Source organism: Rousettus aegyptiacus, unplaced genomic scaffold (assembly GCF_014176215.1).
Source record: "Rousettus aegyptiacus isolate mRouAeg1 unplaced genomic scaffold, mRouAeg1.p scaffold_m13_p_4, whole genome shotgun sequence".
NCBI classification, from domain to species: Eukaryota; Metazoa; Chordata; class Mammalia; order Chiroptera; family Pteropodidae; genus Rousettus; species Rousettus aegyptiacus.
In genome coordinates, this window is record NW_023416307.1 from 111,812,021 (window position 1) to 111,830,962 (window position 18,942).

General features: G+C 34.2%; 1 protein-coding gene across 5 annotated transcripts in view; it reads left to right on the forward strand.

Moving 5' to 3' along the window:
* DENND6A (DENN domain containing 6A) overlaps positions 1 to 18,942 on the forward strand; it is a 45,092-nt gene that overhangs the window by 23,051 nt on the left and 3,099 nt on the right. For 4 of the 5 annotated variants that reach the window (XM_016131669.2, XM_016131668.2, XM_016131671.2 and 1 more), the window contains exons 8-18: positions 138 to 200; positions 967 to 1,022; positions 8,378 to 8,500; positions 9,023 to 9,118; positions 11,305 to 11,399; positions 15,432 to 15,497; positions 15,585 to 15,649; positions 16,179 to 16,268; positions 17,458 to 17,511; positions 17,614 to 17,723; positions 17,919 to 18,021. In XM_016131669.2, the coding sequence (XP_015987155.1) occupies positions 138 to 200; positions 967 to 1,022; positions 8,378 to 8,500; positions 9,023 to 9,118; positions 11,305 to 11,399; positions 15,432 to 15,497; positions 15,585 to 15,649; positions 16,179 to 16,268; positions 17,458 to 17,511; positions 17,614 to 17,723; positions 17,919 to 18,021 (921 nt within the window). The remainder of the gene's footprint in view (positions 1 to 137; positions 201 to 966; positions 1,023 to 8,377; positions 8,501 to 9,022; positions 9,119 to 11,304; positions 11,400 to 15,431; positions 15,498 to 15,584; positions 15,650 to 16,178; positions 16,269 to 17,457; positions 17,512 to 17,613; positions 17,724 to 17,918; positions 18,022 to 18,942) is intronic. The other variant, XM_016131670.2, reaches the window with a different exon arrangement.

Sequence of the window (18,942 nt, forward strand, 5' to 3'; positions counted from 1 at the left end):
GATTTTTAGGCATTGTTCATGGTACCTTTTTTAGCAGCAGGATAGAGAACTTCTGATTCCTCATTATGTTAGGACTGGCAAATTGTAGCAAGGACATTCTTTGTAGCCAAAGTTAATTTGTTGTCTTTCTTTTTAAGGTACGGATTCCCACATGTCATGACAAGCCTGGGACAACTCAAATAGTACAGTTAACTCAGCAGGTAGTATGGTACTGTGGTAGAATAATCCAACACATACAGTCTCTTTAACAGAATTTATAAGTAGCAAATGCAGTTTCTTGAGTTTACAATTTTGAATGTTACTGAAATATCCTATTAAATAATTTTTTGATAAACTTCCTGATGTTTCTCAGATTTTTTTTCTTGTTCTTTGGTAGATACTATTGAGAACTCAGAACTTAAACTGTAATTGTGAGGATGGGAAAGTAAATGTTTTTTTTAACAAGGTTTAATTTTAGCAAAACTCTTACCTTAGAGGGGTCAGTAGACTTCCATTTTTAGGAAACTTAGTCAAAAAGATTCCATAGTTAATGATTGCCTTTAATTTTTCCCAAAGCTACATCTATTTATGGGTGGGGCTGAATTTTTCATTTGAATTGTTTTAGTTGGTATTATTAGCACTCACATTTTTCTTTGAATTGAAGAAAAATGGAGAGCAGCAGAAAAACTAATTTTGCCTGTTATATATCAACAAGTATTATGGTAGTATTTAGTACAGTTACAGTTGTGAATTAATTTAATGTTTGACTATTGAATTAACGTTTTATTCATGGAATCTGTGTTATCCTTGAACTTTGGCTATGTTAGGGGAGATTGGTAAAACCCATTCTTTTTGTGGCTTCTCCTGGAGGAAGAGAATTTTAAAATATTGGGCAATAAGGCTGAAAGATCATGAGATAAATAGGCATATTTAAAAATTTAATTTCTGTAAATTTTAATTACAGCTTCTATTTTTTCTGTCTCTTAGGCAAACACACATATATCTGTTATTTTACCTACTGTTCACGAGGTGGATCTTTTCAGGTAAAAAGTAAAAAATTTCAGTTGCTTTTTCTCTTTTTTTTGTGATGTTAATTTCTTTAGAAAATGAATTTTCTTATATGAAATGTGGAAAAAACTGGGAGAAAATAGTTACTATATTTCATATATTATAGTCAATGGTTCATCCTTAAGTACATGTTATAAGCTTTGACAGGGAAATTTGGATATGGATTGCGTATTAGTACATGGTAGAAACAAATTATTTTTGTTTGGTTTGATGTGAGAATGGTATTGTAATGATCTAAGAAAATGTGCTTATTTTTTCAGAGACACGTTTTAAAGTATTTTGAGGTGAAATGTCATGAGGTTTATGTTTTAAAGTACTTGAGTAAGAAAAAATAAATGAGGTAATAATGGCAAAATATTGTTAATGCTAGATGATATGTTTAAGGGGGTTCTTAACAGTATTGTCTCTATTTTTCTGTATGTTTGAAGCTTTTCAAAATGCAGAATAAAAAAAAAGAACCTAGCACAAAAAAGAAAGAAGGAAAAAGTATCAATGTTTGTGCCTTATACAGAGGAGCTAAATAAGAATCTTTGGATTGATGCCTAAGTTCCAACTCCTCGATAGTTCTGATGTGTAGGCCAGCTTGAGAAACCACTGCTATAAATGAGCACTTAATAAATACTAATACATGTATTCAGGAGTCATGCGAAAGACCTAGAATAGGTTTTTCGGTTTGATTTTTTGTGTATGTATAGGGTGAGTAGATGTGTGTGTGAGACCTTTAAACTGCATGGAATACTGTTTCAAAGATTGATTAGTTTTATATGCTAGATTTGTTTTATAAACTTGGCTCTAGTACAGCCCAGTAATCCCACTTCTAGGTATTTTCCCCGTAAAAATGAAAACATGTATCTATACAAAGACCTGTATGCAAATGTTTCTAGCAGCTTTATATACCAGCCTAACTGGAAACAGTGCAAATGTCCATTATTGGTAAGTGGATAAACAAAATGAGATATAGACATATGCATGGAATACTACTCAGCAATTAAAAAAAAAAATGAACTATCGATATACTCAACAACTTGATGACTCTTAGAAGCACTATGTTTTAGTGAAAGGAGCCAGATTTTAAAGAGCTTCTTACCGAATGATTCCGTTTGTATAATATACTGAAGAAGGCAAAACTATGGGGACAGAAATCAGATTAGTGGTTTGCCTGGGAGTGAGGGAGGCAAATGGACTACAAATTGGATGATGAACTTCTCTATATCTTTGATAAGGGTGAATTTTGTCAAAATTAATTACTGGCAATTAGTTCCACCACTAACATCTTTGATTAGTTATGTGTCTTTTCTCCTGAATATAAATTACATGTTATTTTTAAAGTGAGACAAGTTAGTTTGTTGTTTTTTAATTTTTGATGCTCGAGAGATGAGAAAACCAAACCTTGAAGAATAATAACCTCACAGAGATAGTACTATGCCAAGCATTTAATATCCGATGATAGGATTAATGCTGTATCCATGACAACACTTTATTTTGTATATGTAGAGCTTACATTTTATGTTTATTAGTGTGAATGAGAGCTTAAATGTTTGTATTGAAGGTGATTTTTTATATCAAGACTCGGCTTGCAAGCAAAGGGTGGAGACCTGGAAAGATGTTTGAAGTTGAGTGGCAGACATACAGTTGAGTAGAGGGACCTATTTTCCTTTCACCAGGTCAAAGTTTGTTAAGCTACTACTACTCCACGGACCGTGCCTTTGTTTCTCGTGCTCTCTTGGTCACAGAAATAGTCTTCTCATGTAGTTTTCAAGTTGAGCTTGGAACTGAAGGAAAGTTTTCTGTCAAAAGAAACTGACATCCTTTTGCTTAGAGTCAAGGACATTTTACCTCATGATACTTGCTGATGGTTCTTGGCACAGCAAGAGGCATATAAATGATGTTTTGTGTTCCCCTTTCCTAACACCCCCACCCCTACCATCTACCACAGGGATCCCTAAACCCTGGGCCGCAGACCAGTACCCATCTGTGGCCTGTTAGGAACTGGGCCACACAACAGGAGGCAAGCAGCTGGCAAGCGAGCGAAGCTTCATCTGTATTTGCAGCTGCTCTCCAGTGTTAGCATCACTACCTCAGCTCCACCTCAGACCATCAGGTGTTAGATTCTCATAGGAGCACTGATCCCTGGTGCCAAAAGGTTGGGTACTGCTGATCTACAGAGTAAAGCAATTTTGGCTTTCTACCCCATTGGCAGAGTAGACAACATTACGGGTTTCAAAGACTAATATCTCTCTGAAAAAATTGAACCCTACCTACCTACGTACCTATCTACATCTATAACTACCTTCTTCCTCCCTCCAAGTGCCTGAAGAAAAACGGAAAACAAGAAGAACGAAAGAAAGAGAGAGCGAGAGAGGGAAAGGAAGAGAGAGGGGGAGAGGAGGAGGAAGAAGACAAAGAAGAGATAGGGCGAAAAAGGAAGAGCGGACGCTAGAGAGGAAGGAAGGAAGGAAGGAAGGAAGGAAGGAAGAAGGAAGGAAGAAGAAAGAAAGAAAGGAAAAGAAAGAAGAAAGAAAGAAAGACAGAACGCCCCCCTTACCCTCCCTCCCTCCCTCTTTCTTTCTTTCTTTCTTTCTTTCTTTCTTTCTTTCTTTCTTTCTTTCTTTCTTTCTTTCTTTCTTTCTTTCTTTCTCTCTTTCTTCTCTCTTTCCTTCTCTCTTCTTTCTTTGCTTTCTTTCCTTTATAATTTTTTTCTGGGGGATGACATTTGGGTGGGTGAGAGGGAGGTGGATGAGTACTTGGCATAAAGCATGATATTCAGAATGGGGATATAAAAGTGATGCTAAAAAAAGACCTTATGATTTCCCTACAGATCCCTCATTTAGTAATTCTACAGTGTAGTTAATTTGATGTATATCATCAATATTTGTTAACATTAGAGCTGGAGATAAGTTTTCTTTCTTGAATATGTAATACTTACCTCTCCCCAATAGAAACTACTTTGTATAACCAGTATTACTTAGCATAATATGGAGATTTCAGAGAATGTTTGATCTTGTAACTGTACTCCTATCTATTTGTGCCCATACCAATAATATAGTATTGTGATTTGCAAGTTCAATGCTTTAGTTTGAGGATATTCCACTATTAAAGACAGTTGATCAGATGTTTCCACATAGACCTTTTCCATTTTCCTTTGCTATTTTTTTATTTTTAAATTATAGTTGGCCCTCCATGTCCATGGCTTCCACATCTATAGATTCAAGTAACTGGGGATCAAAAATATTTGGGAAAAAAAAGTTATGTTGTTGCTGACATGTATTATGTAGTTAGACCTATAAATGGTTGCATCTGTACTGAACACTAACAGACTTTTTTTCCTTGTCGTCATTCCTTAATATAACGACTATTTACATATCATTTACACTATATTAGGTATTTTGAGTAATCTAGAGATGATTTAAAGTATACAAGAGCATATACTTTATATATTTGCTACATGCAAATATTATGCCATTTTATATAAGGAACTTGAGCATCTGGATTTTGGTATTTGCAGGGGTCCTGGAACCAATTCCCCTGTGGATTCGGAGGGACAGCTGTGTATGTGTATACTTAAAATATAAAATAGTACAGTACAGAAAACTCTTTCTCTGAACCATTTAGTAGTAAGTCAGAAACCTGGTGCCAATTATCCTTGAATACTTTAGTGTTTATTTCCTACAAATTAGGATAAAATATAACCATCAAAATTGGAAAATAAGATGAATAAGTTAATTCCATCTAATACGAAGATCATATTCAAATGTCACCAGTTGTCACAGTAAAATTCAGTTCAGAATTGTCTGTTGCATTTAGTTGTCATGTCACCCTAGTCTCTCTCTTTTAGTCCGGAATAGCTCCTCAGTCTTCCCTTCACTTTCATGACCCTGACATTCTTGTGGATTATAGGACAGTTATTTTGCAGGAAATACGTCAGTTTAGGTTTGGGATTTACTCATGACTAGATTCAGGCTCTGCATCTTATTAAAGAGGTAGCACACAAGTTTGGCTTGCCTTGTTACTGAGAATATTCACTTTGATCACTTGATTAAAGTGTTCTCCAAGCTTCTCCATTGATAAGTGGCTCTTTTTCCTTTTGTAATTTAGTGTTTTGTAGGGAGGTATGTGTATTATTTATTGTCATGTAATAAGTTACCCCAATACATAGAACATAGAGGCTGGAAAGAACAAACATTATTTCACACAGTTTCTGAGGCTTAGGAATCTGGGAACTGCTTAGCTAGATCGTTCTAACTCTGGATCTCTTATGTGGTTCAGTCAAAATGTCAGGTGAGGATTTAGTCAGTTGGACAAGTGGGGCTGGTAGATCTTGGTTAGAGCTGGAGGTCTGCTTCCCTAGAAGGCTTACTTACTTGGCTGTTGGCTGGAAGTCACAGTTACTTTTGGCTGTTGGCAGGAGGCCTCATTCCTAGCCATGTGGACCTCTGCATAGGGCTGCTTGAATGTTCTCATCATCAGCTGGTGATCTGAAAAAAGGCTGAAGCCACAATGACTTTTAGACCCAACCTTCAGATTTGTACATTGTCACTTTACCTTATTCTCTTCATGTGAGCTGCTAATCCAGCCCATACCTAAGAGGGGGATAATTAGACTCCATATTTTAAAAGGAGTGTCAGTGAATTTGTAGAAATATTTTAAAACATCAACATTATTTATGTGTATCCATATGGATCGTCGGTTTCACATTTTATTGAACAGGTTATTAAAAGCCATTATTGTCATCTATTTTACTCTTCAGGTTATTTCCAATTTGGCCAGTGAGAATCCACTTCAGGCTGGCCTCTGTTTTTTGACATATCCTTGTCATTCTTTAAATACTTCCTTGCTTTCTGGTGTAAGATGATCCAGGCTTATCTCTTTTATTTTTTAAATTAAAAAAATCAATATATAATTCACATACCATAATATTCACTCTTTTAAAGTATACAGTTCATTGGTTTTTAATATATTCAGAGTTGCAAATCATCACTACTATCTAGTTCCAGGACATTTTTATCACTTCAAAAAGTGACTCTGTACCCATTAGCAGTCATTCCCCTATTCCCTCTTCCTTTAGCCCCTGATTACCACTGATCCACTTTTCTATCTCTATGGATTTATCTATTTTGGACATAACATATAAATAGAATTATGCAATATGTAGCCTTTTGTGTCTACCTTCTTTCACTTAACATATTGTTTTTATGGTTTATTCATGCATTAGCATGAATCATTACTTCATTGTTTTTATGGTTGAATTAATGTTCCATTGTATGGATGGACCACATCTTGTTTATCCATTAATCCATTGAAGGACATTTGGATGGTTTCCAGTTCTTGGCTATTATGTGTAATACTACTATGAATATTTATAAGTCTGTGTGTGGACATCTGTTTTGAGTTCTCTTGGGTTCCAGGATTATCTTATATTTTCTCTTCCCCATGCCTGGAATCAGCCTTTTCCTAAAAAGCCTTGGCTTCTTTTAGTGGAGAATAGGATTTAGAAGCCAAGATCTGGGCACTAGTTGTGCTCATTGCTATTAGGACATCATTGATGTTAGGCCGCTTCAGTGAACAGAGCTAAGGAGTATATCTACACAAGCATACATATATACTCATTATATATATAAATATATATTTATTTCTACATCCCTATATATTGAAAACCATAAAGTCACACTGATACCCCCAATTCCAATAGAACATGATTCTAGTTTTCTCTCTTTTCATATTTGATTTTTCTCAGACTCCCTCCCATTATTCTTAATTTCTTAAATTATTTGCTCAGTCCCCTGTTAGTAACTAATCTTCCATTTCTGCTATAACTCTCTCTTCTGTGCAGATGCCTTTCTCACACCTCTTGGTCTCTGTCTGACACTCTAGATCCAGCTGCCCTTCTTCATGGACACCCTCCTTACCCTCCTCAGGCTCTGTTGTATGCTAGATTGACATGGAGGTCAATCTAGCATACAACATTACCCTCCTACCCCATTCAAGATTCCATATCCCACACACAGTAGGCCTCCCCTCCATTTGGATACCATCCTCGCCCTGCTTGTGCTCTGACTCCTGATGCCCTCCTTACCTTACTTGTGCACCTACATCTCACTCCAGGCCACCACTCTATGTGGACACTCTCATTCCCCTGCCCTAACATCCCATTATGGACAACCTTCTTAACCTACTCTGGCTATGACATACACACCATACTGGCTCTGTCATCCCAAACCAGATCATTTCCACATATGTATTCCTTTCTTACCACATTTGGGTTCCAGCAGCCCATAGTAAGCCACCCACCCTTTTACGTGGATGTCTGCCTTATCTCACACAAGCCCTGACACCTGTTTCTGGGCTGATATGGCCCTCTTAGAACAGGTGCCTACAATGTATCATATTCTGCTTTAGGACTGAATTATTTAGGTAGGAAAAAGGAAGAGGTGCCCCTCTGCCTTATCCCTGAACTATTTTTTTGTACTTCACATTTGTCTTTTTGCCTCTGAATAGTTAAAATTAAGTTTTCCTAAAATTTCCATCTCACAAATTTGATGTATATTTTTATACTTAAATATTATGTTTTTTTCTTTGTGTGTGTGTGTGTTGTGTATATGTGTTTTCAACTAAGAAGGTTGATTATGATTTTTATAAATATATAAGTACTTTTTCCTCTAATATACTACAAAAAATTGTTACCCTACTGGGAGGAATTACTAAATAAGTAAGTAAAAGTTACCAGATGTCTGAGACTAAGTAACGTACCAGAGTTGTGTCCTGATAGGCTTCCACCTAATTCCAGGGCTGCTATAAAAATATGCAGTATTTTGTAGGGGGAGAATCTGCCTAGCAAATCATTCTGTTGGTGGCAGTAGAACTTCCCCTTGCGATTTGTTTTCATCATTCTTTAATATGGAAAGCTTTTGCTTTTAAATTAAGTATATCCAATAAACATCCTTAGGAAAATTAATTTTTCTTGTTTCCTTAAAAATATTTAGAATAGAACTTCAAATGTAACAAAGCAATATTGATAAAATAAATCTACCATATGGTACAACAATTTAATAATTATTTTATTTGCATATATTGTTTATCAGCCATTCTAGGTGTCAATATACTGCATTTAATTTTGTAAAAATTGGAACGAGTCAAATTGATATATATTTTTATGTGGATAAAAGGGACTTATCGTATGTATCACCATACTCTAAATGAATTTGTCTATCAAATCAAGGTACAAATAGCTGGAAGAATTTATATCACTGTGAAGTTTTCAGAATGATTATATAGGAATTTAAAAAACAGAGTGGATAAACAACAATATTTCTATGGTATAAATATGTTTCAGGTGTTTCTGCCCAGTTTTTCTTCATAGTCAGATGCTTTGGGAGCTGGTACTCTTGGGCGAGCCCCTTGTAGTCATGGCACCATCACCATCGGAGTCTTCAGAGACTGTGTTGGCACTTATTAAGTGAGTATATTTGCTTCCTAATGGTGATAGTTACAGCATTTTCCCATCTGTGATATGTTTGTACACTCGTTGCATTGCATCGATCCACACAACAACCCTGTAAGAAGGTAATGCTCATGATAGCATCATTCTATAGATGAGTAAATTAATTCAGGCTCCATGAGGGCTGGAACCATGTGCTTGTTTTTCCGAGCAACAAGTACATTCATTCACATACATGAAGTTGGCACCTGATAAATATTAGTTGTGTAAATGATTAGTATCTAATAAAAGGCATATAACTAGTGAAGACAGAACCAGAATTTCTCCCCGTCTTCTGCCCCAAGTCCAATTTTCTTTCAATATGCCATTCCACATTTGGTATTTTCGTTTGCTTTCTAGTTTCCTAAATGAGTTCACCACTTATTGAAATAGATAAATTATTCCATTGGGGGTATACTGTATATATAGATAGTTTATAGTTATTGAGAATGGCCTTTAATTTCTGTGTCCTTTGTTCTACATATTCTTCTTACTCCACAGCTGTATTTCTCCATTGAAATACGTCAGTGATTTCAGACCTTATTTCACTATTCATGATAGTGAATTCAAAGAATATACTACCCGTACTCAAGCCCCGTGAGTAAACAGAATAACTTTTATTAACCAAGTATTACCTTTATAACCAAATTATTTAGAATTATTTTTGGTAATGACTTTTTGTTTTATTTTACATCATTTGTTTTTAATTAAATTTGTTAGGGAGAATTGGTTAATAAAATTATGTAGGTTGCAAGTGTACAGTTCAATAATACATCCTATGTATATTCCATTGTGTGTGCACCACCCAAAGTTAAGTTTCCTTCTATCACCTTATATGTGACCCATTTTACCTTATTTGCCTTCCCCATTTCTCTCCGTGGTAATAATTTCAGAGTTTAAATTTTAACTTAATGGCAGATTGATTTTATAAAGGAAGGTTTGAGAAGCTTCTGGGTCACATTTCAAGAGTCAGTATTTTCTTTGAATTATTTTATTTATTAGTGGAATCTGTATTGTCGTTAATAGCCACCCAACTGTACTTTCAGTTCTGTCTTCTTTCCTTACCTCAGGACCTGTTAAAGCATCAGTTATCTCTTCTTGCTCTGTAACTTCCTTTTCCTTCGTCCTCTTCATTGAATCGGCATAGAGACATGAAAATTCTTCCCAGTTTGTAAAAGGGGAAACGTTATCTTACCTTTTCCCTTTTCCTTCTCTATTGCTCTCTTCCTTTTCATAGCTAAGTTTCTAGTATAACAACAAAAATTTCCATTTACTGTCTTCGTTTCTTTGTTTTCTGGTTGCTTCTCAGCCCATTGCAGATTGTTTTTCGGTCTCCACTAATGTTGTTCTTGCCAAAGTCAACAAGACTATTCTCACTGCCTGGTCCAGTGGACACATTATTGCCACATTTTTCCTGCTTTCCTTTTCTTTTAACATTTAAGCTATTGACCTTAAAAATATTTTAAGGGAATGGGGCAAAAAAAATATTTTAACCCAGGATACCACTCTTACCTGATTGTGTGGTGGTGCATCTCACTCTTCTGTGTAGACTTCTCTTCTTCTGCCAAACCCTTAAATGTTGGTGTTCTCCAGTGTTGTGTTCTGTGTTCTGATTTCAGACTGAAAATTTTTTCTGTACAATCTTATCTGTACCCACAGCTTCTGTTAACACGTGTATATTAATAACCGAAATTTATCTTCCTAGTCAAGATCTTTACAAGGTCCAGAACTATATATCCAGGTTTTTTTTTTTTTTCCTAAACCACATTGCTACCTGGACATGTTAATGGCACCAGAAACTAAAAATTTTCAAACTGAATTCTTTTTGTCTCCTTTTCTTTCCTAATTCCATGCCTCTTATTATTTTCATGAATGGTGCTACTTTTCACTTAGTTATGAAAGATCTAAATTGTGATCAGTTTCTCTTTAATATGGTACACATTAAGTTTTACCAAATTCTGTCCATTCACATCCTAAAATATGTCTCTTAACATTTGTTATTTTCTTTCCAAAACTATCTTCCCAATCTTACTGTCTCCAGTCTGTTTCATATTTACTGATGCTTTTTCCCAAACCTCTTCCCTTCCTCATAGAGCATATTCTAAATTTCTCTCAGAGTGACCACTCTAATAAGTACATTTTCATTCATGTGGCGTTTCTCCACTCAGTTCTCTAGTAGCTTCCTTTTGCCAAACAAGATAACATCTAAATTTCTTAGCATATTAACTTGGTACTTAAAGATCTGACCAGCATCTCCCCATCAATTTCATTTCTGACTATTCATCCTTTCCACCTTGTGCTCTAGTAATGCAAAACTATTTGTAGTTCTACAAACAGACCATGATCTCACTTCATTGCTTTGCACATGCTGTTCATTTTCCTGCATCACCTTTACCACCCTAAGCACTTGGCAAAGAATTACTCATCTTTCATATCCGTGCAAATGTCATTTCTTTGGTGAGGCTATCTTTTAATCTCCTGGAGACATAGTGTCTTTTTTATAATTATTGTACATTTTATTCCACCTTCACTGTCTTTTAATTTCTGGCATCATAATCGAGTTTGTATATCCTTCCTATGTGCTTTTAGAAAGACCATGTCTTCTCATCTTTACATGCCTACAGCTAAACATGGTGTATGGCATGTAATTTATATGTAGTACATCGAATGAAGGAAAATATAATCTGTTTATTGTTCACTCAAAAGAAATTAGAAACTATTCTTCGCTGATGGAACATTCTTCTTTTTCTCACTATGTTTTTGCTGTGTTTGTTTTTATGTAGGCCATCGGTCATATTAGGTGTAACCAACCCTTTTTTCGCAAAAACACTTCAGCACTGGCCACACATTATTCGAATAGGAGACCTTAAACCAGCAGGTAAAGTATAAACTGTTTCTAGTGTGTAATATGGCTGAGCAGGTTTCTTTTTTCCCCTTTGTTTTCATATTTTCGTTACTTTTTAATTATGCTGATAGCAACCTTCTTTGAGGCAACCTCAATGAAGGCCTTTGGAAAAGAGCATAACTCCTCATTAAAATATACAGGTTTTTATATGCGTAACTCATTCCTCCTACCAAAACATGTACTTACAGCATTATAAATATTGAATGAATTATAACAAAATGAAACCTCAAAAATTTGAGCTGCTTTTTGTATATTTATAGCCCAATTAAAAAGGGATTTCCAACAATGCTTGAATAAAACCTTATCTAACCTCAAATTAATTCAAGTTGGCACAAAATTCTCAGCTCGGTCTCAAAAAATATATACATTTCTGTGGTACTGGTATTGATTAAGGGAGTGGTCAAAAGATTATGCTTTTCTTGAGGAAATAAGATATATATGCCTTGCTCATGGTGGCTTTTTAAAAAGTGTTTTTAAATGAGTAAATGAATTCTGAGGTTAGGAATTTTGTTAACTTAGATGACACTTCTGAGGTTAGATGACACTTCTGAGGTTAGGAATTTTGTTAACTTAGATGACAATGGTACCTCTGACATTCCTCACTGTATGCTCCTGAATTTGTTAACTTAGATGACACTTCTGAGGTTAGATGACACTTCTGAGGTTAGGAATTTTGTTAACTCAGATGACAATGGTACCTCTGACATTCCTCACTGTATGCTCTTGAATTATCCCTTCAAATAGTTAAGACGTTATATAAAAATAGTTTTTAAAAACTTTATGATGTGATACTTTTAAAGATTTTTCTTTTTAGTATATACAGGTATATTTAAAACATTATTTAATAACATTATTTTATAAGTTATCCCTTCTAGTATATGCATAAATCTAGATAAACATGATTAGAGTCAGGGAATAACATTTTAAATTATATTATTTACAAATATTAGACTCAGTCTTATACTGAAATCCTTAGATGCCTTATGAAATAAAGGAAAGAGCAGAGAGTTTCACCCTTGCAGTCAGATCTGTGTGGGCTTAGGCAGAGTAGCCTCCTTAAGCTTCATATTTGTCTGCTGAGAAGATTAAACACAGTGACTGAATATTGGCACTCTGTAAATGTCATGGTCTTTTGCCATTTCATTAGTGTCCTATCTGATTATTAATGATAATTCAGAGCACAGCAATCACCAGGTCTTAGCTAAGAGATGATATGAAAAGTTTTTTTTTTTAATCTTAATTTAATCTTGACATTGACTTTCTTGGTTTTATCCTATTAATAGAGGCTATTTGATTAATTGTAATATAGTAAACTACTGTTACTGTCTTTTTCCAATGGAAAAAGCCTCAATGTTGGGGATGTAAATAGAGGAACTCTTGCATAAAGTCATTGGTAAAGTAACATGAATTGATAAGTCTGTTTAACTTTTTAAGAAATCCAAACTATTTTCCAAAGTGGCCCACCATTTTCTATTCTTACCAGCAGTGTATGGGGGTTTCTATTTATATTCCTGCCAACATTTGATATTTCTGTCTTTTTCATTGTGGCAATTTAGTGGGTTTGAAATGGTGGTTTTAATTTGTGTTTTTCTAGTAACTAATGATATTGAGCATCTTTTCATCTAATTTTTCTTTGATGAAATGTTGACTTAAATCTTTTGCCCATTTTTAATTAGATCATTTATTTGTCTTATTATTTAGTTACAAGGGATCTTTATGTATTCTGAACACGTCTGTTTTTAGTAGATGATTTGCAGATATTTTCTCACAATATATGCTTTCCTTTTTGTTTTCTTTGCTGTATTTTGAAGCACAAAGGTGTTCACTTTTTCCCCCAGTTCTAGTGAGATACAAGTGACATACAGCACTGTATAAGTTTAAGGTTTACAGCATAATGACCTGACTTACATATATAGTAAAACTAGTTGATATCCATCATCTCATACATATTTTAAAAATAAAGAAAAATAATATTTTTTTGTGATGAGAACTTTTAGAAGTTACTCTCTTAAGAATTTTCAAATACACCACGCAGCAGTGTAACTGTAGGCATCGTGCTGCACGTTACATCCCCAGGACTTACTTGTCCTACAGCTGAAAGTTTGTACTTTTTGACCACTTTTTTTCTATTTCCCCCACCCCTTGCTTCTGGTAAACACAAAAATGTTTAATTTTGATAAGTCTAGCTAATCATTTTTTTTCTTTCATGGGTTGGCTTTGTGCTGTTGTATGTAAGAACACATTGCCTAACCCAAGGTCACAAAGATTTTCACCTATGTTTTCTTCTAAAAGTTGTTGTATTAGCACTTATATTTAGGCCTGTGAACCACTTGTGAGTTATTTTTTTAGTATGATTTATGTTAAGGGTCTAAGATCTTTTTTTGCATAGTAATATCCAGTTGTCCTAGCACCATTTTTTGAAAAGACTATCCTTGTTCCATTCACTCACATTGGTACCTTTGTGGAAAATCAATTGGGCATAAACAGGGTTTATTTCTAAACTTGTAGTACTGTTGCACTGATTTATATAGCTCATCTTTACAGCAATACAATGTCTTAATTAGTATACTTTTATAGTAAGTTTTGAAATCCAGAAGTGTAAGTCTTCCAACTTTGTTTTTCTTTTTCAAAATTGTTTTGGCTGTTCTTGGTCTTTTGTATTCCATATAAGTTTTAGGATCACTTTGTCAGTTTCTGCAAAAAGCCAGCTTAGATTTTGATAGTGATTTTGTTGAATTTGGGGGAGAATTTCCATCTGAAAAATACTGAGTCTTCCAATCCAGGAATTTGGCATGTCTCTCCATTGTTTAGATCTTCTTTAATTTTTCTCAGCAATGCCTTGTAGTTTTCAATAGATAGGTCTAATTATAATGTTAGATGTAGGCTTTTTAAAGATGTCCTTTATCAGGTTGAGGAAATGCCTTTTTCTTCCTGGTTTGTTGAGAGTGATTATTATGAATTGGTGTTGAAATTTGTTAAATGCTTTTTCCGTATTTATACAAATCATTTTGTGATTTTTGTCCTTTGTTAACATGGTGTATTATAGTAATTGATGTTTGGATGTTAAAACATTAAATCAGCCTTAAATTCCTTGGATAAATACCATTTGGTCATGGTGTGTAGTCCTTTTTGATGTTTCTGGATTCGATTTGCTGATATTTTTGTTGAGGATTTTTAAATAGCTGTATCCATGAAGGATAGTGATCTGCAGTTTCTTTTCTTGGATATCTTGCCACCTAGTTTTCTTGTTGCTCTGAGAACTCTCTTTAGGCAGGTGAAGTTACCAAGGACCAAGGGGAGGAATGGGGAATGATAGAGAAAGGAAAAGAGAAAGCCTTTGAAGTTGAGTGTGTTTATAACACTTTTAAGTGTTTCTCATGAGGTGTTTTTCTTCTAATTAGAGGGGTGGTTTAGGTTGTAGCTTCTCTTAACCTCAAGACTAGAACCACGTCATATCCTAGACGAGTTGTTCACAGAAGCCCTGCTCAAGAGTCCTGTCCATCTGTGACTCAGACCTGTGGTTGTGACATAAACTATCACCACCTGGTGGCAGTGTAAGTTTCTACAGTACAAAAGCAGAATTTTGGGAAGTGCCAAAATAGAACCTTTGAGTACTATATCTGCATACTAATTGAGTTGCTTTCAATTCCATTTACTCTTAAAGGATACTTTATTCATATTTGGCACATAAATTTTCGATTTTAAGTGTTTGGCACAAATATTTTAAATTACAAGTTGAGTGATAAAAGGGAAATTTTAAGTAATGATAGATAATAATGAAAGGACAAGTGCCCATTTTATATAATTTACACAGTAATAATTCAATGTTCCATTTATCCAGTTTTAAGGTACCAGGAATACTAACATTAACTGAATATTAATAATGTTAAGAATACATTAGTTATAACACTCTAATAAATAGTAAATTATTATTCTTATGAAATTCCAGTTTCGTGATATGTGAAATTTGAATAATTGTAAGAATTTTTGTGATGTTTCCTTCAGGTGAAATTCCTAAGCAGGTTAAAGTGAAAAAATTGAAGAACCTAAAGACTCTGGATTCTAAACCTGGTATTGACTTTTATTAATTTTTGAATATATACCTATGTGGATACTTGGTTAAAATTTACTGTTTACTTTGTTTTCTTTGCTTCTTAGGAGTTTATACTTCTTATAAGCCATACCTAAATAGAGATGAAGAGATTATAAAACAATTACAGAAGGTAATTATTCACTCGTATTATTAATTTAAATTTTCTTGTTCAGGTATGCAATATCCAGTTAGTCAATATGTGCTTTATGGAGAGTAATGAGGTTTCTCTTTTGAATGAAAGCTTCATAAAAATCAGGAGACTAAAGTAGCAGCAGTTACGGGCTTGAAATAAGGAGCTGCAGCTACAAACTAGTGCCAATCTTCCTAGAAACTTGGAAGTTATAGTGAAAAAGTCATGGACTCTACTATGAGGTAACTTAGCATCTGACACTAGAGGATAGTTAGCATTTTTTTTGAAAATGTAAATAATATTAATACAGCAAGTATGAAATAAAGGTAGTCTTTGTTGTGTACTGATAGAATGTCTTACGTTTTGCTCTTAGGATTTTTTTCATAGCATATTGCATAATAAACCAGATTAAAATAGTTTGTTTTATATCAAGTAAAATATATGTGTTTTTACATATCAGTTGAACTTCTGTAATTATCCATTGTTTTACATTCCCTAACTCTATAGGTTTATTGTTTTTTCTTTTAAGGGTGTACAACAGAAACGTCCTTCTGAGGCTCAAAGCGTTATTCTGAGACGCTATTTCTTGGAACTGACACAAAGCTTCATCATTCCATTAGTAAGTTAACATACATTAATTTGATTATTAGTTGAAGAGCATATGAATGTTTTTCCCATTCACCAAAACTTTATGTTAAGGTGTGTGTTTTGCCTGCTCTTGTGTTTAGTGATTTAAAATAGAGCCCTTTATGAGAGACTTGGATTCTTTATTCTAGTTAAGAAGTTACTTTCTTTCCCTGCGTCTCAATTTCCTTATCCATAAAATATGGCTACTTCTACTTTTCTTAAATACTTTTCAGGGTTGTTGTGACTCTCTTAAATGATATGATTGTAGGAAAATGTTATATAATGTACCTTAATAGGTTATCCAGTAGCTTTTCTCTGATTTTACTTTCTTGAGCACAGTTTGATAGGATATCCATGAAACTGGAGCATCATGATGACAGGGGCCTTATCTGTTCATTATCTTTTTCTCAGTCTGGTATATGGTAGTACTTAATAAATATTTATGGAATAAATAATGATGATATGGTTATTCCATGAAATTCAGTGGAATATCATTAAAATACTAAAAGAAGCATCACCATATCAGGCATTATCATGATGTGGTCCTAGCCTGGAGACTGCATTGGAAAGAGATTCCATATAGTTGTTAATGTAAATTAATCTATCTGTGAATATTATATGAAGACAACCTGGAGATCTTTGCTATTATATTTTGTGAAGAAATATTCTTTCTTGTTCAATGGATGTCAATTTTTTTTTGTTCCATTTAAATTCGTTTAAGTAAATGAACTTTAGTGCTTAAGAGCATGGGCTAAAATTAAGTAGACCTGAATCCAAGTTTACTGTGTGACCTTGGGTAGGTTACTTAGCCTTGTGAAGTCTTAGTTTCCCAGTAATACCTGCCACATGGGATGGTTGCAAAGATTAAAAGAAATTATGAATGTAAAATGTTGAGTATATTTTCTGGAATATAGTTATTTAATAAGGTTATTATCACTAAAAACATGTAATCCCTTGGATTGTCTAAGATTTAGTAAAATTTTATTAAAATATATGACTTCTCAATTCAATCTGAATTTAGCTATATCTGTTATAGGGAGCAATGGTGTTGTTGATGTCCATTGAAAGATCATATGATGAAAAACTTGGAAACCCATTTCTTTTAAGTAGGTCTGTTTAAATATTTTTGAAGATTCTGTGTAAGCACATCTAACTTGATTAACTTTTTTTCTTGGTTTTAGGAAAGATATGTGGCAAGTTTAATGCCTTTGCAGAAAAGTATTTCTCCATGGAAGGTATAAATATATTCAGTTAAATTTCTATTTGACTTCTCTAACTGTAAATTCAGTGAACATATCCATTTCTAATATTTAAATATAGTATGCCCTTTTTTCTAGAGTCCACCCCAATTAAGACAGTTCCTTCCAGAAGAATTTATGAAAACGCTTGAGAAAACAGGACCTCAGTTGACATCTAGAATAAAAGGCGATTGGATTGGACTTTACCGGTTAGCCTTTTTTCTTTTTCCTTCATTTGTAGAGCTTTATTTAACACACACACACACACAATGGACTTAAACTTATATTTTTTTATTCAAAATTTCATCGTTTCACTTGGTTCTTCTAGCTATAAGTAGGAAAGGTATCGAGGGGAGGAAATAAGTCATAATGAAATGTTGCTGTTTTGAAAATTATTTTTATAGGCATTTTCTAAAATCCCCAAATTTTGATGGTTGGTTCAAGACCCGGCGGAAGGAAATGACCCAGAAGTTGGAGGCTCTCCATTTAGAAGCTCTTTGTGAAGAGGTTAGAGAACAGCATGTTTGTATGATATTAACAACTATTGAAAATAAAGATAATAATACCCTTAGAGGATGAAAGGATATCTATATCCACTACTTTATAAATAGTAATAGCTAACTCTTCTAGACCATGTACTGTATACCAAGGACTGTGTAGGTGCTCTGTATGGGTAACGTCTTTTAATTTTTCACAACAATTCACTGAAGTAGGTATGTTATGAGCTGCCTAATGGGACACCTGAGGATTGTAAGTTTAGATCACATCACTGCTACGTGGGGGAGCCATCAGTGAGCTAGACTAGAGCCCACTTGCATTGGCTCACAAGAGCTGACTATACCTCTCTTTCCAGCTCTGCATTCCATGCTCTCCGGTTAGTAGCTTGAAATCATCTATAGTGGGATTATTACACCATAGGAACTGGTACATGCTACAAACCAGAGACTTCCTGGAGAACTGGTTGTTAAATATTTTCCAGCATACCACTGGATGGAGTTAGGATTCAAATCCAAATAGTCTAACTCCAGATTTTTTTTTAGCATGCCTTATTAACCACTTCCCGTTATTATTAACAATTTTTTCCTGTATTTGGACTGACTTTTTATATTCTATAATTTGTCACCAAACTATGTTAAATTAGGTAAAAATATAAAGGATAATGTCATTTTCATTTGTATTTAGCTACATTTGTATTTAGGCTAGCCTCAGTATTAACTTTCTAATCACAAAATCCCAATGATTGTGGTTTTAAGAGAAGAAATACGATGAAGGCAGCTACAAATAAGCCCAGGAAGCTTATTCGAAGATGAGAAGTTTACATCCAGTAAAATATTCATGTTCACAGTTATCTTGATTTGTTAGCTAAAGTAAAATACTCCCTATAGTAGAAGCATTGGGGGTTAGTATTGTACTTTGAGTTGCAGTTTT